This window comes from Chiroxiphia lanceolata, chromosome 3 (genome assembly GCF_009829145.1).
Source record: "Chiroxiphia lanceolata isolate bChiLan1 chromosome 3, bChiLan1.pri, whole genome shotgun sequence".
Taxonomy (NCBI): Eukaryota; Metazoa; Chordata; class Aves; order Passeriformes; family Pipridae; genus Chiroxiphia; species Chiroxiphia lanceolata.
Genome location: NC_045639.1, coordinates 72269001 through 72288243, shown reverse-complemented (window position 1 = coordinate 72288243; position 19243 = coordinate 72269001). Strand labels below are relative to the sequence as shown.

Below are 19243 nucleotides of genomic sequence, written 5' to 3'. Positions count from 1 at the left end.
CTCATGCTTCAGCTCCCCCCAAGAGAGGAAAGCGGGGCTTTGCCCAGGGCTCTGCGTCAGTGACTCATGAAACAGTTCTGTGGTGCTCACAAGAAGACCCCGATTTCTTTACTAGGCTTCATGGTGGCTACCATAACACAAAATAAAGAAAAAGGTCAATATTAAGGACAACTTCAGCAAGACCAACAGACTATGTTATGCCGGTTTCAGTTCATAGCCGAGGGTGATTAAACAGCTTTCATTTGCCTCTTGTTCCACACCAACAGATTGGTGCTAAATTCTTTCTTCACTGCACCAAACCACATATTCAAAAGAATAAACAGTAAAGCCTGACAATCTAATAGAAAAGAAACAAACTCATTTCTCAAGAAAAGGGAAGAACAAAATTATCAGGCACAGAAACAGGAAGAGGCATGCTACAGAAAAAAACCACTGGTTTTGGTTTTTTTGAAGTCATTGTTTGGTTGGGGGGTTTTGTGGGATTTTTTTGGCAAGGTGCACAACAAGGTTGCTTATATATAATTCCTTGATTACTGTGTATCCTTGGCTACTATGACACATTTTCAGATATCCCAAAAACAGTTAAGCAAAGTGATTAATGAGAGAATTTTCTTGTTTGACTGGTTCAACATACAAGCAAACCTGAGTGCTGTCTGTGTTCTGGAAGGCAAGTTTGGTAAAATAGTTACTAAAAATCGTGCCTTATAATGCTCAGCTACTGGGTAAATATGTGTGGTTTGTTAAAGAAATACTTAGTATTTGATCACTTTTAAATGTTTGTTACAAGAGTCAAGGGTTGAAAAGCCTACCAGCAGTTTGGCAAGATAAGTAGGGAAATCTGGAGCCCTGAATGAGGGATAACCTTCTGTACATGAACCTACAGTGCTGTCCTTCCTGACCCAACAAACAGCTGTTGCACTCCTGCTACTGAAATTTCATAAAGCAAAATTAAACTGTGTGAGTTGGTTCAGTGGTTGACAAAGAGTGGTCAAATCCCAACAAGAATCCCATAATTTTTATTTTGCCTGATCTTTCTAAAGCTCACCCCACAAGCAACAAAAGCAGTAAGCATGAAGGGAAGAGCTCCCATATCCACAGCTACCTGAAGCAGAGTACAGCAAGGGAGTTACCCCAAGAGCAGCCTTCTTGTTTTCTCCCAGTGATGCCTCCTCACTATTGCCTTGCCACAATACTGTGAATTATGACCACAGATATCCAGTCTTGAGAAATGGAATATATGTAAAGCACCACTATCAGATAATAAAAGCTTTTTTAAAAAGTGGGTTTAGTTAAGTTAGCTGTAAACACAAAACTCCAAACGGTAAATCTGGTCACTTCTAACACAGAGTTTTGTCTTAAAAACTACACCACAAACTGGCTTTACCTGGTGGGATTCACGAGAGGCCCGGGGTAGGAGAGGAGCAGGGGAAAATTATCCCCCAAACCTCTTACCTTTTCAGACTAATTTAAAATTTCCATTTAAAAAAAAAAAGCTATTATGTATTTGTCATAGGTTACTTATCACAGTGATTTTCTATTCTAAAAAGGAGCATTCTTGGCACAAATAGCTCACAATGGCCCTCTTGAAAACCTAGCAAACAACCTGAACATTTGAAGAGGAAAATGACTCAGTCTCTATACAGTAGAAACATTGTGAAAGGGGGAAGGGAAGCACTCCGGGAAGCAGAAAAGATGTTCAGATGCTCCCTGTACTATTCATGGAAAGAAACAGAAACACTAGTGTAGATTACCTTCTGGGGAAAACAATTTGACAAGAATTATTACAGAAGATTGCACTGCAAGTTCAATTAATCTATAGCTCTTGACAAAAATATCATGAGTAATCATATACAGTAAAGGGGGAAGTCCTATCCGACACACTTAATTTTTCAAATGTAGAAATAAACAAGTCAAACTCTTTTAAGTTTCCTAAACATTTAGAAATAGTCTACTCTCATTTATTAGATGTGATTTCCATTCAGAGACAAGGTAATTTCCTGCTCAACACAGGGCAAGTTAACTACCATTAGTCTATAGCCTGAGAAATACATCAAGAATCAATGAATGCACAGAACACAACTGTCCTCAGTACAGCAGATCTAGTCAAATGTCATGCTTGCATAGAGTCTTTAATGATATCATTATCATCTCACTTATTTAAAAGGACTATATGCAAAAAGAAGCAACAATTCATGCTGTGCAAGAAGTTAATGAAATGCATTTACTCACTGTTACTAAAGTAACAATGAAATGCAAATATTGGGCAAACCATGTTTCATAACAAGATAACTTGTGGGAAAGTTAAGTCAGAGGTTTCCTCCACGTCAAAGCAATTTACTTTGGATTAGTTGGCACCTAGAATACTGTCCTGAAATGCACAGAAGTGACTGAGGTACCAGTAGACGATTTTCACAAAGAACAGATTTTCCACAAGTACTTAGGTAATATCCAAGCTAAAAAGCTCATCTTAGGGCAAAGTATGGAGTGAATACAGTGTCTCATCCCAAGAGATAACATCCATAGTCAAAGCAAAGACACAGTATGTGTTCTCCATGCTATGCCATTACAGGAAAAACACCAACCCCTTGTATATTTTGTGAGAACTCAGAAAGGTAGTTACCTATTAAACATGGAGTATCTACATCCCATGTAGTTTGAACTTTGCCCCTCACCCCTCAACACTGCCTATTTCCCCATTTCAGCAGTTCCACAGGTAGGTTTTCCTGCATCCTTTTCTGTGGTCCCCATCTCTTTGAATTTTATAGAATAGAAATGTAGCTCAGGACTGTATGAACCATGGAGTAGCAGAGAATCGGAAAGATAAATATTGAAATATTTCAGTGTTGCAATGTCCAGATCACGTCACAAATCTATCCAATACGGGGCAAACCAGGAAAATATACTTTATGTTCCTTATTTGTAAGGCCCATTATTCTTTTTTTCACTAGCAAGACTGAAGATGACCTGTCTTCTTGCAGGAGAAAGCAACACATTCTGTGAAAAAATGAAAATTATTTAGAACAACAAAAATAACTAATGGTAACTCAATTAAAACCTACGTCAGGCACCTCAAAACAACAAGACATTTTGATTTAGCACCACTGCCTAACTCTCAGTCAGAAAACAAGACCCCTGTGGTAAAGAAAAGTTTAAAGGAACTGCAAAAAACCCCAACAACATCTGGGATGAGAAACAGAGGAAGAGCTACAATATTATTCTGTCGCTTTGGAAAGGAAGGTATTATTCTGACTACTTATAGATTGTTAGCAAAATCATTCTGTTCCATTTCTTGTTGATTCTTGTGGAACAATCTGGATCTTCCTTTTCAGCCTCAGATTGAAAATTTACTGCAAATTTACTTTTTTATTTGTATTGTCTAGACAGCCAGTAAAAATGGGACAGGCATGTAATTGAACATAAATATTGGAAAAGTTCACAATTTAAGAAGGCAAAAAAAGGTTTTACAGCTTAATTTTTTCAACTGGATGTGCTTATTCTATTGGATTAATCTTTTCAAAGCAGCCAGAAATTGTTGAGTTTAATTTGAAATTTAAAAAGGAAATAATTTTCTTGCTATAAAATCATGCCATATATAAATAAGAGTAAAAAGCAAAGACTACACGTTCCTTTCACCTGTTGGGGAAAGAAATCTCTGAGCTCCTGTAAGCCTGTTATGGGCTATATTGTGTTACTTAATGATTCCCACAGTAGCTGACTCATCCCTGAATTCACAGCCATCTTCCGAGTTCTACAAGGCAGATATTTGTTAAGTGTTTTCCATTTCCACACATGAAATATACCGTTTCATTTTGCACTCCTGTTTCTTCTCTCTCTTTTCCCAAGATGGATCCCCCCTTTTCACCCCACTTCTCCATTCTAGCCTGGAAAATAGTTCAACCAGATACTGTGTTCTTTCACAGAAAACAATTTTTTTCTGTCTTTCAGACAAACAAAATTCAGACAGAATTTCAGACAAAAAGAACTTTACTCTGAGCAAGCGGGTCTCTTAATATACAGGTAAAAATGTTCCAAAAAAATTGTACCATGTCATTAATCTACAGTAAGTTAGAAACAAAGCCCACAAATGAGCTAGTCAACCTCAATTCTAACAACCCGTAAGTACAGCATATTTACTCTATTGGCATTTATCTTTCTAAACTGACTTTACAAAACAGGTCAGTTCAGAACTATGAGAAATTTGTTGACACCAGACTTGAAATATTTCATAAGAGTATAACCCACTTCCATATGTCCATCTGTGTGCTGAAGTTCACTAGTTCAGCTAAATCAAAAAAGCCCCCAAAGATGAATATAATGAAAACTGTACCAATAATCTCTATACATGACAGAGAAAACTTAGAGTTGTATGTGATCATATGAAATCTGCCACCTCCCAACCTCTGTATATCCAGTGCAATATTGCCAGATTACATGAAATTTTCCAAATTTTTTTCTTAGGGCCTTGGTGAAGTAAGAAAAGTTATAAAACCAATCACTATTTCTAAATAAGCTTCAGAACGTACTATCAAAAGGATCCAAACTATGAATTATTTCATGGAAACACAAATGTTTTTCACTTAACACAAGGGCCTCAACCTAGAAACCAGAATATTACTACTCAGCACAAAAAGACCTAGCAACATGTAACAAGTCCATAAAAGGTCTGTCATTGGAACAGTTTAGTGCCCTGATCCCTCTGTAGATAAGAGAAGTCCTAACCTGTTTTACTCCATCTAGACAATAGAAGTCAGGTCTGCCTATTCACCTCTGCTGCTACAGCCAGGATGCTGCTGTAGAGCGACATACTCAATACATGGAGCACAGGAGCTTCTACAACCTTATGGTGGCTTTAGTCCGTAAGTACACACACATGCGTTTATTATTATGACCTACTGCTCAAACAGTACTTAAATTCTGGACACTTAATTTCAAAACACTTATAACCAGCCTCTGTCAGATTTTAAAGGATAGGTCCAAACAGTGGAAGTGTTATAAGAAACAAGGGTGTAAGGGGCCTACAGAAGGAGTTAAAAAAAAAAAAAAAAAGGAGAGGGGGATGGAAAGACAACCTAATTGAATTACTACAAGTCCATTTATAACACAAAAAAACCAGTTGTGCCCCCTCAGTTTTGAGGTACATTCCATTCCCTTAATTACTAGCTCTGTTCCGTTTTTTTTCTCTTCATTACAAAATCACAGTCCTGTCTCTGGTACATGTGACAGAAGCTTTCTTTGGTTTAATCAGTTTCAACAATCCAGTAAGTAGTTTAGTCAATATCACCTTGATAAGGTGTTAAAAATATAAAGAAAAATACAATTTTTTTTTTCTCAGCTTTCAGTTGCAAACTCAGACTATTTACAAGTCTATCTTCAGTGAGCATCTCCAGGATGTACAGGCATTTTGATTGAAATAATCAGAGCCTCTCCAATGTTACTTCACATCGTCTTTCCAGTAACCAAATTGGAGTTTCACTGTCAAATCACTGTTCTTAAAACGGCATCTATATCAGATGTGTTATCTGCTAGATTCCAAGCTACCTATAACATATTGCACATTTTCTTTCATTTTTCAATTTCCCTCTATGCCAGTTAGTACAATTTCTGAAATAACTAATATTCACTCAAACAGTCCTGCAATTAGTTATCTTTTTTGACATCTTCTTTTACAAATACCTGTGTCTTAATCAGATCATTTTCTTTCTCACCTCAACTTTGTACTTTTTTCAGATGCCATGGGAGAAATGTCCCTGCTTTAATTTTTGTAAGTGGTTTTCAGTTTTCTGGTATTTCTCTTATCTTTTTGTCCCTCTAATCTTAGGAGCATGTGAGCTACAGCCATAGGCCCCCTTTGCAATCAGCACAGAGGTCCAAACCTGCCCAGAGAGATACTTGTATTCCATGTGGACTGAATCATCCTGAGGGAGCATAGGAAAGCAGGTGCAGCTAATGGTCTAAACAGGTACATTCAGTCCATCATCTTAACACATCTAGAGTCTGCAGGTGATTCTCACTTTATCTCCAACACAGAATTTAGCAGTGACCAAAGTCCTGCAGTACAGCATAATGTAAGAAAATTCATCTCATCCACACTTTACATCTCACAGCAGTCAGTGACGTAACTATCTACTGCATGAACTCAAGAACATGCAGCTTAGAGCAACTTAGCCTTGTTACCACACACTCAACTGACACCCCAGCTAACAGCCCATTCAAGGAAATAGGCTTACAAATTTAAAACCAAATAGAATTACCCTATTTGTGCACCCTATAGATCCTTTTAACCACACACCCCCATATCATCTGATATTACTTCACTATGATATTTTCCCCATTCTAGCAGTTAAACTTTATTTCAACTCTGACAACACATTTGTGTAACACACTATGAATTGATTTACGACTTACAGTTGTCACTTCTGGGAAAAGTCAAAATAGAAAACAGGTTGTTTAAGGAGCTCTCCAGAAACATATCTGTGCTTATTATTCACAAATTATTCTGAGTTGGAAGGGACCCACAAGGATCATGAAGTCCAACTCTTAAATGACCCAGGACCTTGGCGTTCTTAGCACCATGCTCTAACCAACTGAGCTAATCTCAGGCTCCTTCTTCTAATCCAGGGATGGGTTCTGAAACTGCACCATCTCAGGTCACCACAACCCCTGCTGATGACAGCAAAGCCCTGCTGAACACTATAACAACCCAAGGTAAACAAATGCACAGAAAGGGTGCTTCTTGTAAGTCCTCTTAAAAGGACTTCTGATAAACAGAATCTTGTATGCACCAAAGAGACTAATGGAACCTGGTGTATGGATTTGTATAAAGTCATTTGACATTCTAACTCAATTTATATTAAGATAAGCAGAGTATCATCTTATCTGAGAATCCACACAGATTCTCTGAGAAGAGAGCTGTTATGAATATCACAACTGGAGGACAACTTCCGTTGACTTTCATGATTCTGATAATCCACAGGGGACAGAATCTTGACTGAAAGTGGTTTAAGACCAAGATGACAAAAATTTCATCTGAAGCCTTCTCCACATCTCAGGCATCCATAATGTTGTTCATCTGAGTGAATCTTCAAGGTTACAAGATTACGTTTATGCCACAAGCTTATGCTCTTACCTCTCTCTGGTCAATTGACCTCCCACAGGTTCCTGTGAGAGTTGGACCACTGGGACTCTGGCTTTTCCGTTACCACTGATTGCATTTGGGAGACAATGGTTCAAAAAGTAAAGTGGGATTAAGTATCTCTTATTTCCATAGAAAGCAGGTTGCAAATAAGGAACAGAAGACATTCGTCCATACACAGTACAAGTAAGGTATGGACTACTGGAATAAGCCCAGCACAGGGTCACAAAGGGACTGGAGCACATTTGAGAATAGGCTGAGGAAGCTCTGACTTCAATCTGGACAAGAGAAGGCTCAGTGGGATCTTATCAGTGCATATAAATACCTGATGGGAGGGAATAAGCAAGAGTGAACCAGACATTTCTCAGTAAAGCACATTGACTGAACAAAGGGCAGTGGGTAGACATAAAAAAAAAAAGGAAATTCAATCAGAGCACAAGAAAATACTTTTTATTGTGGGGTGGTCAAACACTGGCACCAAGTTGCTCAGAGAGGTTGTGGAGAATATCTATAGAAATAATCTAAACTCAATCAGACAGTCCTGGGTAACCCATTCTAGCTGACCCTGCTTGAGCAATGGGGGTGGACTCAAGAGGTCCCTTCCAACCTAAACATTTCTGTACCTCATAAATTTGTGCTTGGTGAAAGATATCAGTTGTGCATATACAGAGAGAAGGAGAGATGGAAACCACCTTTTCAGTTTACTTTTACCTTAAGACAACTTCATTATTACAGTCATTACCATCATAGCAATTACTATCATTCTCACTCTGCAACCACTGCTTCCTAAAGGAACATAACTTTCATGCAGGCAAATTGCAACTCTGTTGCTCCCTTTCCTCACTTACATCCATCATCTCAGCTCTTGAATAGTTCATCTGGAAACACATCATGACAGGGAGTCTTTAATCAAGGCCAGGTAATTCAGGTCTCACTGCACAAGAAATTAACACAGAACAGGCTGCCATGTGAAATCGATCTGGTTTTACATATATATATATATATGTTATATATAGCTGAGACACAGGCTCCAACTTCTCTACTACCACATCTCCCCTCACATTTTTAGTCTCTGCCAATTAACAGACAACATGCAATCACAGTTTGGGGGACAGTATTTGCCAAAATCATTCCCAACAGGCAACTTGGATATAGTTATGATATCTTGGAGAAAGAGAGTTTTGACACATGGAGGTGAGGTGGCACACTCCTCTTAGTTTCAGAGTCAGAATACAGGCTGTGGCCAACCTGTCACTGTATGGATATAGTCTCTAAGTTACATAGGCAATGTATGCCATCCCTACAATGAAGCAGTGGGAAGTCTGAATCATAGAATTGACCGGGTTGGAAAAGACCTCCGAGATTATTAAGTCCAACCCTTGATCCAACACTGTCGTGGTTACTAGACCATGCCACTAAGTGCCACATCCAGTCTCATCTTAAAAACCTCCAGGGACGGTGAATCCATCACCTCCCTGGGCAGCCCATTCCAATGTCTGATTACTCTCTCTGTAAAAAATTTTTCTCCTAATATTCAACCTAAACCTCCCCTGGCACAGCTTAAGACCATGCCCTCTTGTCCTATCCTGGTTGCCTGGGAGAAGAGACCAACGTCCACCTGGCTACAACCTCCTTTCAGGTAGTTGCAGAGAGTGATGAGGTTTCCCCTGAGCTTCCTCTGGGCTAAACAATCCCAGCTCCCTCAGCCTCTCCTCATAGGACCCGTGCTCGAGTCCCTTTACCAGCCTTGTTGCTCTTCTATGGACCTGCTCCAGCACCTCAATATCCTTCCTGAACTGAGGGGCCCAGAACTGGACACAGGACTCCAGGTGTGGCCTCACCAGCGCCAAGTAGAGGGGAAGAATCACTTCCCTGGTCCTGTTGGCCACCCTGTTCCTGATCCAGGCCAGGATGCCATTGGCCTTCTTGGCCACCTGGGCACACTGCTGGCTCATGTTCAGCTTCCTGTCAGTCCAGACTCCCAGGTCCCTTTCTGCCTGGCTGCTCTCCAGCCACTCTGTCCCCAGCCTGTAGCGCTGCAGGGGGTTGTTGCAGCCAAAGTGCAGGACCTGGCACTTGGCCTTGTTGAACCTCGTCCTGCTGGAATCAGACCATCTCTCCAGCTTGTCCAGGTCCCTCCTGCTTTCCAGCAGATCAACACGCCCCCCAACTTAGTGTCATCTGCAAATTTGCTAATGGTACACTCAATCCCCTCATCCAGATCATCAATAAAGGTATTAAACAGAACTGGGCCCAACACTGATCCCTGGGGGACATCACTAGTGACTGGCTGCCAACTGGTTGCAGCACCGTTCACCACCACTCTCTGGGCCCAGCCCTCCAGCCAGTTCCTGACCCAGCACAGAGTGCCCCTGTCCAAGTTGTGGGCTGCCAGCTTTTTCAGGAGAATGCTGTGGGAGATGGTGTCAAAAGCTTTACTGAAGTCCAGGTAGACACATCCACAGCCTTCCATTCCTCCACCAGGCGGGTCACCTGATCCTAAAAGAAGATCAGGTTGGTCAGACAGGACCTGCCCCTCCTAAACCATGCTGGTTGAACACATGCTTCAAACTGCCATCATCTGAAAGGCTTGGGAATTTCCGCACAAGGACAGTATTGAGAACATCACAAATACACCTATGGCTACATTGCTCCATCCAAACTTCTGTTTGCGAATTCTGTGCCAGGTCTCTGTTTCAGCAATAGCAATTCAGAGCAGAGGCTATGTTGACAGGGACCTTTGCAGAGGGGAGCCAAGTATCTCACACTTCTCCTTTTCAGAAAATACAATATAAAAGGTACAAATTATAAACTGATGTCAGATGGATGTTTTGCTGCCTTCAGTTCATTTTTTAACCTATAAGGACAGCAATAATTAATTATGTTGCTTGTTCATAAGACTTCATCAAGTGGAAGTGTTCTTAGGATATGTGGAACCTACTGGCCCTAGAAATTGGATTTTTGTCAGATTTGGGAGACCACTACTGATTAAGAGGCACACTATGAAAATATTCCACATCATTCTTTGAAGAGGTCAAATATATTTTCCTCTGTTCTCTTACAGTTCCCTAGTGTGGTGGGTTTCAGTTTGTATTTTCATACTCCACAAAACAAGAATGAAGACACTGCAATTAGACAAGATCAAATAATTTAGACAAAGTATTCCAAATTACTTTTCTTAAGTCACAAAATATGGATATATTTCCAGCAAAAATACAAGTTTATCTTGGAAATGAACTATTGATCTATATCCATAAGGAATTGCATTTCAATAGACATTCCTGCAGTTTTCCTGCAGATGACCACCTGGCATTTTGGCAGTCAGTACTAATGCTGCCACACTGAACTTCTTGAGTTCTTCACAGTCATTTGTTTGCAAAGTGGTCAAATAGGAAGCTTTTATCATTGCAACCATCATCTCTAAGAAACAGTAACAGAACTGCAGCTAATTCCACAAGGTCTCAGTGTATTAGAAGGAAAACAAATTCACTTTTCAGTGGATGGTTTTGTTGACTATGAGAACACGTTCTTTTTAACGAAAATTCTTTAAATTATGAAGATATCTGATTTCCTTCTGTCAAAGGAAAACAAATCACCACTAGCAATCAAAAATCAAGAAAGGTGTCCCTGATGTAGTTAACATAACAGTTTGAAATAGATTTTTTAGTTAATAAGTCACAGATAAGAATCAGTTCTTTGCATTTTTGTGCAAGTCTAAGTAACCGAAGATTTCTTCACTCCTGGTTTTATATGTAGCAATTCAAACTACACAGTGATATGTTTACCTTGGGACACAAAATATTTTAAAAAAGATAAATCCATGATTACATGATTGAAACATTATTTTATAAACAATATAGGCTACAGAGGAGCACTGAAAACAATCTGTTGAAGCATGTCATTCTATAATTAGGGTTTTGCCACAAACTTATTCAATTTGCCACAAGTCGTATTCAAATAAAAATTTGAATCTCACCCATTAGCTTTTGCTTAGCAGTTGCTTTTACTTCCTTACAAAGAAACATGTGGTATAACTAATGGATTCTATGTAAAATATAACTGTTACCTTTTGAAAAGGCCTCATTGCTTTTTGTGTTTGATTGTCTCTGTATAAGTCTAAAGAGGTTTGAGACTTAAAAGATCTATAACATAAAGAGAAAATTTTCTAAAGAACTAGAGTATTCTTGGACAACCTGGATTAAAAGAGCAAGTAGGGAAAAAAATGTGCTTGAAAATCTAATTATTTATCTATATCAAGTACCACCAAGGAGACTGGAAAAGCACTAGGTATCCTACTTTTTTCTTCCTTTGTATTTTTTTTTTTTTTCAAAACTAAGATGTGGTATTCTGAACACTAGAATGGCTTCTTGAACAAATATATAGTTGTACACAGTTCAAGTAAAAAGTCATAGATTAAACATTCAATAGTTTTGAAGGCAAGAACTATCTTAGATGTCACCAAAGGTATGAGATCTACTCATAAATAAAGTCTGTTCCAAAAGACAGAAGGATCACGTAACATGTTTTAAAAGTAGAGATACTTTTCAAAGTCACTCGATTCTCCTAAAATTTCATAATGAGGTATAGTTTGATACTTACATAGACCCTTGTACTAACACTGCATTCCAAAGATAGCGTAACAAGAGCCAGTATTTTTGTATCTCATGGTTTTGCTAAGAATATGCTTCTGTTATACATAATTCTCTAAGCATCACTTAACCCATCTGAACATATCTTGATATATTACTGAGCAGCCTGTACCATCGGCAGTTAAATGCAAGTCTTAACAAACAGATTTGCCATTTAACTCCACTACTCCAGAGCTGCTCATTTACTTGTCTAGAACAGCTTAACTGAAATTTGGCATTAATGTCTCCTAACTTCACAAGCAACCTGTTCTACACTTGCTGTCTCAGAAAATTAAAAGTTGAACTGAAATTACACCTCTTGTGGGCTAGATTGATAGAGCCAAAAATTAAGCTTACATATATTACTGCTTGCTCAACTTATTGCCTCTGGCCACCAAAAACTGAAGGACCGGTGGTTCAGCATATTTACAGTTTCACGGAAGATCAACTTTAGGAAGTATCTCAGACATTTACTGTTAGGCCTGTGCTTACTAACGTGGAGGTAAAAAGATATGGGTAAAGAAGAGTCTTTGTACTGAAAGTTCACTTGGCAACTTAGTGAGACAGATCTGGAGAGTTCCTAACTTTATAGAATAGGGAATTTGTGCAAGCAAATGCTAACAGCTAGATCTTTCCTTTTATAGGCAAAAAGGGAGAAATTTGAAGGATTGCATAACTCCTACCCAACGACAAACAAGTAGCAAGGCAAATCAAAGACTGGTTCAGAGAAAACACTTTTTTAAAGAAGCATTTTCAAGCCCGGAAAAGGTTAAACTGTAGGTTTACCTTATACCAGGTAGTACAAAATAGATGCTTCGTTATCTCATCCATGGTCATTTCAAGGCCTGATGATAGTATTCTCTTCAAAGTTGTCCAGTGTCTCTACAAATGGGAGGGTGAATATGGGAGGAGAGCTATGCTTTTCATGTATTCTGTCTCCAGCTGGAGAGTGTCAACTTGAATGACAATGCAATTTATCATTTACAAAAATGCTTCACTATACTAAACAGTTTATCTACACAATTTTATGTTTGAAATATAGTTGCACAGAAAGCACGTAATGACTTTGATTAGGCCTGCAACTTCCTGCACTCAAGAGGGCATTAAACAACAAAAGTTGTTCAAGACAAGTTTAGAAGTAATTAAGAAATATCCTTTACAAAATGAGTGTGTGACATGTCTCAAAAAATTACTCCCAGAAAGGCGTATAAAACTGTTAACTATCATCAGTAACACCAAACTCACCAAAATGCAAAATATTGTACTAAGACTTGATGATGAACTAAGGGAAGAACACAACCACCACCTAGTGCAATAAAGGCAAGGTGAAACAGAACTATACACTCCATATTGCAAAGCTGCTATCAGTCCTAATCACACTCCTAAGCCTGGAATATTCTGTTAATAAACAAAAGAAGAAGTTTCTTGAGATCCAGTATTTAATAAAAACAAAGTTGCAAAGAATCAAAAAAAGCTGAGTTGTGTTGTACACAAAGCACATATCGAAGATGACATTTCAGTAATCCAATACTCTGGAAATACAAACCCACCAATCAATAAAACAGCTAACTATGCCAACCATCAACAACAGCCATATGGAGCAAAGTGCCATACTTTCATCCCATACCATGGAGGCTAAAAAGCCAAATACACAAAAGTCAAACACTAATCCAACTAGAAAGCAAGGAAGGAACATTCCATGAAAGTGTATTCGAAGTATGAGCAGATACTTCTACTGTAGTAACAATGTCGCTACAAAACAAAATTAGAGGATTTTTGTTCATTTCCTAGTACTATATGAAGAAAAAAATGTTATCTATAAAGCAGTTATGTTTTTTTGAAAAAAGGCTATTAGTGCTTGAAGGGAGACATGAATTATTTTAAATTATTAAATTAAATTAAATTATTTTAAAATACAAAAAAAAATTAAACATGGAAAAGTACTAGTGGGGTAGAATGAAATGAAACATACACTGGGTAAGGTTGCCTATATTACATCGATTTTTCATTGAGACGTTTTAAACAAACCACAGAACTATGAACACTTTTCCATCTACTGATATATAACAGCAAATGGAATGTTAGCAGAAGGAAGCAGTGTTTATTTTTTCTCATAATCTCTGCATTAAGGAGGTTAAGCAATACGCATATTGAAATACATATATTTAAAACAAAGTAATTCAAGTCTTACATTGCCTTAAAATGAAGCAAAACTTAGAAAGCAAGAAAACACATACCTGATATACCCTGAGATTCTCTTTGTAGATCACAGTACCACAATCTGTTCACTGGATCACAGCCTTCTCTAATAGAGAGCAAGACATATCGACCATCATCCGACACCTATAAGAAGTTACAGAAAAATCAAAGACAATTCATCCTCTGGAGAAAAAAAAAGTCTAACTTGAGAAGTTACTACCTAAACCCCGAGGAAAAAATGAATTGTTTCTACAGTTAGTTGAGTAAACAGACACGTATGGAATATGAGAACTCACCAAGAACCCACATTTATCACATCAATAAATAAAGTAAGTACAGTCTGCTAACGTTTCAGGAGATCAAAACCAAACAGCACTATCTGTTTATTTTCACCATGAATTAAAACAAAGAAAGTTTATTTTTATTAAATGTATTCCAGCTAATAAGGTGTCTAAGTAAGTCACAGTGGATATCTCCTCCACTGTGGACCTCCGCAGGCTGCAGGGGCACAGCCTGCTTCACCTTGGTCTTCAGCACAGTCTGCAGGGCAATCTCTACTCCAGTACCTGGAGCACCTCCTTGCCCTTGCTTTGCCTACTGTGGCACACTAAATGACACTCAGAATTTTGATTTTTGACCTTTTCATTACGTTTACACACACAAAAATCTAGTGCTGCTGTTAAACGAGCATTAAGTTCTAAATTTTCTGAAGCTTCTGGTTCACTTTTGCTCATGCATAACACACGATAAAATTTTCAAAATGAATCCTTCTTGCTACTTGGGCTTTGCAAACATACTCTGTTTCCTGGCAAAGCTTTTGAAAGTGCAAGCCCAACAACGAAAGACAGGAAGTAACAAGAAGCCATCAACTTAAAGTTTCCCTCTTCTGACTGAGCTGTTTTGAGCATATTCCGTAAGTACCATAGATGTTTAATGAACTGAGCTGACACAGGCCGTTTCCCGTCCATATTGTCCTAACATGACAGTATCTAATGGAAATTTAAACCCCTAATCAAAAAATATGAATCTGGGTTCTGGCAACTTTCCACTTGGCCTTCAAAGAATCTTCAAAGGATTCTTATTCATACATTGTCACTACTTCTTAGACATATTTTGGTTAATATTTTAACATTAGTTGTGCAAAATATCCGTAGAATGAGTCAAGCAAAATAAATTTCCAAAGAATTAGGTTCTAATGATACTGCTATTCAAACAAATCCACAGTTCTGAAGACACAAGAAGGGGACCTAGTAGAATAGAGACAAATGTCAGTGTATGAAAGCTAACAAAAAAGCCCTCAAAACAAAAACAAGCCCCAAATGAGTGTTTTCAAGTTGTATTTTTTACAGGCATTTTGTTAACAGCTAATTATATGACTAAAAAATGTCTACAGAGCTGAAATCTCACAACACAAATAGAAAAGAAAAGAACACCTAAGATTCCTACTGGACCAAAAAAAAGCCCCATTATATGAAACAGCAAAGATAGCTTTAATAGGGCAATCTGCAAAATTGAGACATTTTGTTTCCTCCTTCCTAGAAGGGAGTCTATCCAGAAAAGGAAGCCAAGATTAGGTGATCTTTCTTGAAAGAAGCATCATAAGTGTTTTATTAGAGAAACAATAACTGAAGGTGTCAGTTGTAATTAAGAAAATTACTGCAATACACTGCTTAAACATCCGTCCATACCCGTAAAAGCACCAAGTTTCCTCTTCTTCCTCACAAACTCAAAAAACATATCTAGTAATTTAAGTGGTATATAGAAATATAAATTTCAGTTAAACTCAAAAGTATGACACACAAAATTCTTTCAGTCACAGTCAGAACCTGCGTAAATCTGTTCTTTGATACTGTGAATTAAACAGTTAAGAGAAGACCGATTGCTTTCCCCAAGAAAGTACACTGACTTGCAAATTTCTGATGTTGTTACAAAGGCAATTCAGAACCTCTGATGACAGCAAATCTGAGTACATCTAATGAGTTTTTCCTTCATTATTCCCAGCTGGACTGGTTAAGAGTTGGTATCAGTTTATGTTTAATTTGAAGTAGGAACTCCCAATGCATCTTGCTGGTGGGATACCAATTATGTCTGTCTAAAGCTATTCTTACATCAGTGCATTCTATAACCCAAAGGAATTTGACAGAAACAGGACAAGATACAGTTGACTGCAGCATGCTAAAATGTTTAGCATTATACCACAGATTTAGACATTCACATTGCAAAGTTACAGTTTGGTGAGCAAATCTTGGCAGCAGTATCTTGGCAGTAGGAGGTCTCCTACTGCTATACTTGCTTGTATCCACGCAAGCTCATTCCCCATGTCATGTCAGTACAAGCATCTGCCATTTGTGAAGTAAACCAGTCTGGGGAACTGATCCAGCTGAAAAAATAGCATGATAAACAAAAAAAAATTTAAAAAAAAAAATTCTAAAATAAACAAAACAAAGAATCCAGGAGGGGAAGAAGGAGGAAATAAAAAGACAAAACACAATAAAAAAAGAAAAATAATAAAAGAAGTCCCTCTGCCATATTACTATCTTGGTCCATTCATTGTGCAGTTGCACAAATGGCCAAGCTAGCACACTGCACCAAGCAGCTGGAAACATGAATAATACGGGCAGAGATTGCTTAAGGCAGCTCAGATTGCAGCACTGACGAATGTGGAATCACAGCCTGAATGCCACTGACTCTATACTGTAAACAGACAGTATCCTGGGTTTCAGGATGGCAAAAGGAAATAGGATTTACCAACTACCATTTGGGTTATTCTTATACTGCTACATCATCTTCATGAGCTGAACTGCAATCCTTGTTCTTGGCTCATAAATTTATGAACTGAAATTTCACACTAGCATCTCAGTCAAATCTTAGAATGCATTCATGGTTCAGCATAAGGGAGACAGCTGTAATGTCAGACCTGGTTTCCCCCATCTAAACTGAAAAGGAAACACATTTCAATAATTTCTGAAGGAGCTCTGGAATGCCACTCAGCGCACATTTCTCTCATTAAAATAATTACTATCATTTCAAACAACACCCACTGGTAAAAGTAAGGAGGTTATAAAGCAATTGCAACTCTCAAAACATTTAGGATCTGTCAAAGCAGGACAGAAAAGATCCTGTAGCCTTTCAATTAGAGCTTTGAAAAACCTTCAGCATAACAATGATTTTATCAGCATAACACATAATCCCTAACTGGGCACTAGTAAAGGAAGGATTATTTCAAAGAGCTGACATTGGTACATAGCTTTTAGTTTCACTACTGCCATTTAGTCACTTGGCAATTTTGAATTTGTTATATCTATTATTTCTTAAACATTTGTTATGACCATCATTACACCATACCAACATGCACAGCAGTATCATTAAGATAGCTGAGCTCCCAAGTACTATTTTATTTAATCTTTCAAGCATCAAACTCTTTAAAGTAAAACCTTTATAGAGGAGTTTTAGTTTATAGTGGAGTATTTTCTGTGAATTGTTTTTTTTCCCCATAGCAATTTTGTTTCAATGTTACCTGTTTTTCTTCAGTTTGATGAAAAGTAAGCACTGCTTAGGTAAGCATTAAGAGATGAAGTGATTTACCTGCAACTTCAATAAATCAATGATTATCAAAATAAGAAAAATTATTTAAAGCCCAATTAGTAAAAGGAATCTTGTAATCACTTAAATATTTTCTTTCATTACAAAATCCAATTGATTCATCATAAAAGCCAATATAAGGAATGCCAAAGCTTTATTAGGATCCACAGCAAAAGCAAAGTTAAATACTTTGTCTAGTAGCAGCACATTTCAGACCAAAAATTCATACATAATTAAACAAACAACAACAACAAAAAGAATGAACAGGAAAAGGCAGGTGGTTTTTAGACTTCCTGGCTTTATGTATCACCCCTCAACTAAAATGTCAATAGGACAGACATCAGAGTGCTCTACTTCCAAGTAATGTGCATGCCAGCAACCCCAGTGACTATTAATGCAAGATCTTTGAACACTACCTGGAAAATCACCACTGCCAGATTTAGGACAAGGAAGAGTTCTTTATACTTAGTTCACAAATAGGGGCCCTTTGAGTACATAGTATCATACTAAGGCATTCCTTTTTAAGATGATAAATTACAAGTTTTACTGCCTTTCCCCTTTTTATTTTCAAGGTGGGAAAAAACTCTAATTACTGCATAATTTGTTTCTGCATAACAATGTACTAAAAATTAAAAAAGTAAAATTCAGTTATTAGATAATATGCCTGTATTGAGGAAAAGATAAACTCTCTTCTTTAACTGCAGACATTAACATCATGATAATCTACAGCCTGATCTTCATCTGTGGTTATTTGACAAACTACTGTTCTTCATGCACTAGTGCCCTTTGCATTGCTATCTAACGCATTTCCAATGAAATACATCAGATCAATCTCATAGAAAAAAATAAACATTGAAGTTCACAAAAATCACAGACAGAATCAAAGCTTTCAAACAGAGCCAAAAGGTCAAATTACTAACTGAACTCCATGTATTCAGCCATGGAAGATGAAAGCATCCAGAGAAAGAAAGATGGGTGGCAAGAGAGATGCAACTGTGCAATGCATGGCTTTAATAACTAGGAACTAAAAACTCATTGCATCAATAAGCTGCATTTTAACATTGCCACAATTTTCACTATATGCTATGGATGTAACAGCTTAAAAACACAGAGTGACTGACTAGATTTTTTTTTTTTTAAATCCACATTTAGGGATGTACCTAGTCACCACAATAAAACAGTCATAACATCAGTTACTTCCTTAACTTTACATATATACTGCACTTTTGCATAACACTAACCCTGAATATGACTCAACTAAGAAGAATTCACATACAAGAAAAATTTCACTTGGTGCAGAAATTACCTATCTGTTGTTATTTAAAGAGAAAACCAAAAAGCACATGGCTTCTACAGAAAAAAAAGAAAAAATTTCTGTAGAATTTGCTGAAACATTTGATCAGTAAAGAGCAATTATGCTGTCTGAACAGCCTCAGGTGTTCTAATATCACAGATGTGCACGTTCCCATGCCACAAAGATCTGCCTGCATGATCACAAAGAACCCCCACTGTAATCTCCCAGCCTTTCAAACTCCACTTTTATTATCTAAATTTTTTCATTCGATAAAATGATTGTGAAGGGTTGGAGTTTTTTTGGTTGGTTTTTTTTTTTCTTGGGGAGGGAAGAGGTGTAGTTTGGGTTTTTTTAATGAAAGGAACATAAAGCTATGTTTTGACATTATCTTTGCAGTGGTTTCAGTAA

At 37.7% G+C, this 19243-nt stretch overlaps 1 protein-coding gene across 1 annotated transcript in view; it reads right to left on the bottom strand.

The window, feature by feature from the left end:
* Window positions 1–19243, bottom strand: part of PREP (prolyl endopeptidase) — a 97585-nt gene that overhangs the window by 58032 nt on the left and 20310 nt on the right. The window contains exon 7 of the mRNA XM_032682680.1: window positions 13998–14103. Coding sequence (XP_032538571.1) covers window positions 13998–14103 — 106 coding nt within the window. The remainder of the gene's footprint in view (window positions 1–13997; window positions 14104–19243) is intronic.